The 4,676-nt window shown below is 46.2% G+C and overlaps 1 protein-coding gene across 1 annotated transcript; it reads right to left on the bottom strand.

Moving 5' to 3' along the window:
- Window positions 1-437: 437 nt before the first annotated feature.
- On the bottom strand, window positions 438-1,160 carry LOC147476890 (uncharacterized). Its single transcript, XM_086585853.1, has one exon. The coding sequence runs from the start codon at window positions 1,158-1,160 to the stop codon at window positions 438-440; it is 723 nt and encodes a 240-aa protein (XP_086441979.1).
- Between the last annotated feature and the right edge of the window lie 3,516 nt (window positions 1,161-4,676).

Consider the following 4,676-nt stretch of genomic DNA (forward strand, 5'->3'; position numbering starts at 1 on the left):
ATTCAAATCCCCTGCCAGTATGCCCCAGTTCAAACCTTCCTCCACAGCCTTTGTTCGTGTTGTAGATGCCACCATCTCGGACAGGATCACTGCCTCAACACCGTAAGCTAGGGAGAAAGGAGTCTCTCTAGTGGTCGTCCGGGGTGTGGTTCGGTAAGCCCAGAGGACATGATTCAATTCGTCAGCCCACGCCCCCTTCTTATCTTCCAACTTCTTCTTGAGGTTGTTCATTATGGTCTTATTAGAAGATTTAGCCTATACATTGCCCTCACGATTGTATGGGGCCGAGAACCTTGTTTCAACATGTACGCTTGCAAGAAATCCTACACCTTTGCTCCTGTGAATTAAGTCTCATTGTCCGCGATGATGGCATATTGCAGTTCAAACCTACAAATGATATTTTCCCATAAGAACTTAATCACCTGTGCCTCCTTCACCTACTGCAAGGGCACAGCCTTTATCCACTTGGTGAAATAATCAGTGGCCGCTAGCATGAATCTCCTCTTGCCACTGGCCATGGGTAGCGGACCTACTATATCCATCGCCCACATGGCGAACGGCCATGGACTAGATACATTATGCAGTGGTTCAGCGGGTGCGAAGATCAGCTGAGAGAATCTCTGACACTTGTCACATTTCTTAGCAAACTCCACCGTGTCTCTTTTCATATGGGGCCAAAAGTAACCCTGTGTTAATAGCCGGTGTGTCGTGGTTCTTCCCGCTGAATGGCTCCAACAATCTCCCCCACGCAGTTGTGCTAGTACCTCTAGTGCCAACCTCGGCCCAAGACATTTCAACAACGGCCCATTGAAGTTCTTTCGATACAACTCTCCTCCTAGCAGAATGTATCTTTGAGAAGTCTGTTCCAACCTTCTTCTCCCTTTCTTATCAGACACCTCTCTCTTAGACAAAAAACCTTTGATAGGATCCATCCAACCCCCTTCTTCTTCTTCCGTGGTCTGGCATACCTCTATCGCCTCCTCAGTGCTTGGTTTCTCCAACCTCCCTACTTTTATCGTTCTCTCCTCAAATCTAGGTATTGCCGCAGCTACGTAGGCCAGAGCATCAGCATGTCTATTTTCACCGCGACCCAAGTGTACAAACTTGATCTTCGTAAACTTAGCGGACCTTTTGTGTAACACCTCCAAATACCTTGCCATTCGCGGGCACCGCGCAGCAAACCTTCCATTTGTTTGACACACCACTAAGTTCAAGTCAGAATATACCGTCACCATTACCCCAAATCCTCGGCCATTCTCAAACCCGCTATCACCGCTTCATACTCCGATTCATTATTAGATGCCGTGAATCCCAACTTCATGGTTTGTTCTATTTTGTTGTTATCCGGCGTAACCAAGACTACCCCTATTCCGCTACATACATCCGTTGCAGACCCATCTGCGAACACCCTCAACCCATTTCTCTTATCCCATGGGTCTAGGAGGCCCTGCTCCATATCCCTTTCAGGCTCCATGACCATCTCTTCTCCCCAAGTGGGATCCTCTGCTAGGAATTCCATTAGAAATTCTGACACCGTTGTACCTTCTCTGTGGTCCTGATCTGATATTGTATCTCATAAGAACTAAGCATCACTACCCATTTCAGCATCCTTTCAGATTTTTTTGCCTTTAGCACTTGTTTTAGGGGCAGATTTTTTACCACCACCACCGAGTGCACTTCAAAGTAGGGTTTCAACTTTAGGGTAGAGAATATCAATGCCAAAGCATACTTCTCAACTCTACTATACCAGGTCTCAGCATCCAGTAAGGTTTTGCTCTGGAAATATACCGATTTTTCTATCTTGTCGATGACCCGGATGAGGACTGAGCTAACCGCATACTCCGTGACCACTAGATACAAGTACAGTTTCTCACCCTGCTCTGGCCGCGACAACAAAGGAGCCTTGCCCAAATAACTCTTCAACTCCTGAAACGCCTTCTCGCATTCTGACGCCCATAAGAAATCTGGTGTACTTCTTAGCAATCAATACAGCGGCCTACACTTGTTTGACAACTTCGCAATGAATCTGTTTAAGGTTACGAACCTTCCCGCCAGTCGTTGTATTTCCTTAACACTCTACGGCGAAGGCATCTCCACCAAGGATCTTATCTGTTCGGGGTTAGCCTCTATTCCCCGGTGAGTAACAATGTAACCTAGAAATTTTCCCGTGGTCACTTTAAACGTACACTTCTCTAGATTGAGTTCAAATTATGTGTTCGCAGTATGCTGAACGTCTCCCTTAAACCCTCTAAGTGCTCCTCCTCTGACATACTCTTTTCCACCATGTCATCTATGTATATTTCAATTCCCTTTCGGATCTTGCTTTCAAACATTTTCTCTCCTAGCCGTTGGAAGGTAGCCCCGACAATCTTCAAGCCAAACGGCATCTTTGTATAACAATATGTACCGCCTTCCACCACGAAAGCCGTCTTCTCCTGATCTGGTCCGTACATTGCGACCTGATTGTATCCCATAGATGCATCCATGAATGAACATACTTTGAATCCCACTGTTCTATCCACCAATTCATCTACTCATGGCATGGGGTAGCTATCTTTAGGACACTCTAAGTTCACATCTGTAAAATCGACACACATACGGACCTTGCCATTCTTTTCTAGTACCGCAACGATGTTAGACAACCAATCTGTGAATTCCACTTCTCGTATTATTCCAGCCCCTTTTAACTTCGCGATCTCCTCGTAAATCCCCTCAGCATACTTCGGCCTAATGGTTCGCATCTTTTGTCACACAGGCTTAGCATCTTCCTTCATGTGCAAACAATGACATGTGAAATCATTAGTCTCATAATTTCGTACCTAGTGATATGCACAATATGGCTTGTTTGGCATCTCTATCGGGGTGCTCCGCGGTCCTTCATTTCCGTGAATGTTCTTAATCAAAGGCAAGATCTCACTCAGCGGCCTATTCAATAGTGTCTGCTCCATCTCGCGGTATGGCTTTCTCTCTCTATTCTCCCTCCTAATCCCCTCCCGGCTTCTCTCAGGCCGTGAGAAGTATCTGTGATACCCACCACTCCCTTTCTCGGACGTCTCCGTTCTCTGGTGTTCCCCACCTTTTTCTAGCGATAACACTGCCTTCCCTGAACTTCTGAAATCTTTCTGCATAGTGTCCTCATACCTTATGTACTTCTCCACCCGAGGATACAGCTCGTGCAAGGTCGCGATCTCATTCTTAGCCACGGACTTATGCACTCCTGTTCCTGGTCGCAGACCTCTTTCAAACACTATTACTGAGGTCCTCTCATCCATGTTCTCCACCTTCAACGTCTCAGCTTTGAACCTGCACAGATAGTCCCTAACTGACTCCACGGATCTTTGCTTGACATTGAATAAAGCTGCGATGTCCACCACTCGCCTTTTCTGATGTATGAAATGGTCTATGAATGCATGTTCCAACTCTTGAAAATTATTTATGCTCCTTGACGACAATCGGTAGTACCAGTCTGACGCCCCTCCTTTAAGACTAGCCGGGAACATCATACACCGCTGCCCATCGTACCGAGCCTCTTGCCAAAGCGGCATCTACTATCGGAAATGGTGAATGTGATCCGCAGGGTCTCATTTACCATCGTATCTTTTGAACCGGGGCTGATTGAAATGCTTCGGAACCTCTGAAGCCCATATGGCGTCCGCTAACGGATTATGGTTCAGACCAGCCACCACCTGGCTAGCCGCTCCTCCTTGACCTTTCGTCTGTTGAAGATTCGCCTCCCGGTCGTTGTTTATCATCTCTTGAACTTGCTCCATCGTCAAGCCGGTCATCGGATTTTCAACGAGGTCCGGTCCACCTTCTTCATTGTCAAACTCCTCACTTACTTCCTCTCCTGCTTCTTCCTTCTCTTCTAAATGCGTCGTTCTCTTCTCTCAACCTCATGATCTCTTCTTGCATAAGTCGTGTCTCTTCTGCTGTTACCCCCTCTGTTGTCTCCTCTACTCGATCTCCCTCTTCATCACTCACCACCTCCGCCACGGGCTCTTGCACTACTGCCCTTTTTGGTCTACCCACCCCTCTCTTCCCTCCTGTTATCATCTTTGAGTTGCTTTGATCTGTCCCCACAGACGTACGGTGCCAAATGTAATGTCACTCTTTTCTTACTCTTCTCTCTACACTCTTCTTAGTTTGCTCCTCCTCTCTCTAATGGAATTTCGGCCCCTTTTTTCTTCCCATCTCTCTCTTTATACCCCTTCCACCCTTTGTCCCAGCCGTCCACTTGTCTTCTCATCACTCGGTCTCCCTTCCTTCCGTACACATGCTACGTCCGCGGTTTAGGTATCCGCGGCAATCTTCTCCTACTCCTTGACTTCCCCTGTTATGTTGCTTCCTAAACAGCTCAACGCTGACCAAGTCTCCTTACTCTTCTTATTCCCCTACATATATCGTGGCAAATGAATTGAACCACTTGTTTGAGTTGAGTCCGAAGGTTCTTGATGCAAAGTAGAGTGCAAAAAATTTAAATAAGATTGATGATCAATTGATCATAAACAACATCAAGAGAAGCTCAGAAGCTAAGAAAAGATTTAGTGGAAATATCGAAAGCTTTAGTGAAAAACATCGAATAAGAAGAGAGCTTGCTACATTCAGTGATTTTCATTCAATCTGAAATTTTGTACCCCTTTCATTGAATAGGTAGGTTTGTTTTGGGGGGAAAAAAT

The sequence above is a fragment of the Coptis chinensis genome, chromosome 9 (genome assembly GCF_015680905.1).
Source record: "Coptis chinensis isolate HL-2020 chromosome 9, ASM1568090v1, whole genome shotgun sequence".
In the NCBI taxonomy this organism is placed as follows: domain Eukaryota; kingdom Viridiplantae; phylum Streptophyta; class Magnoliopsida; order Ranunculales; family Ranunculaceae; genus Coptis; species Coptis chinensis.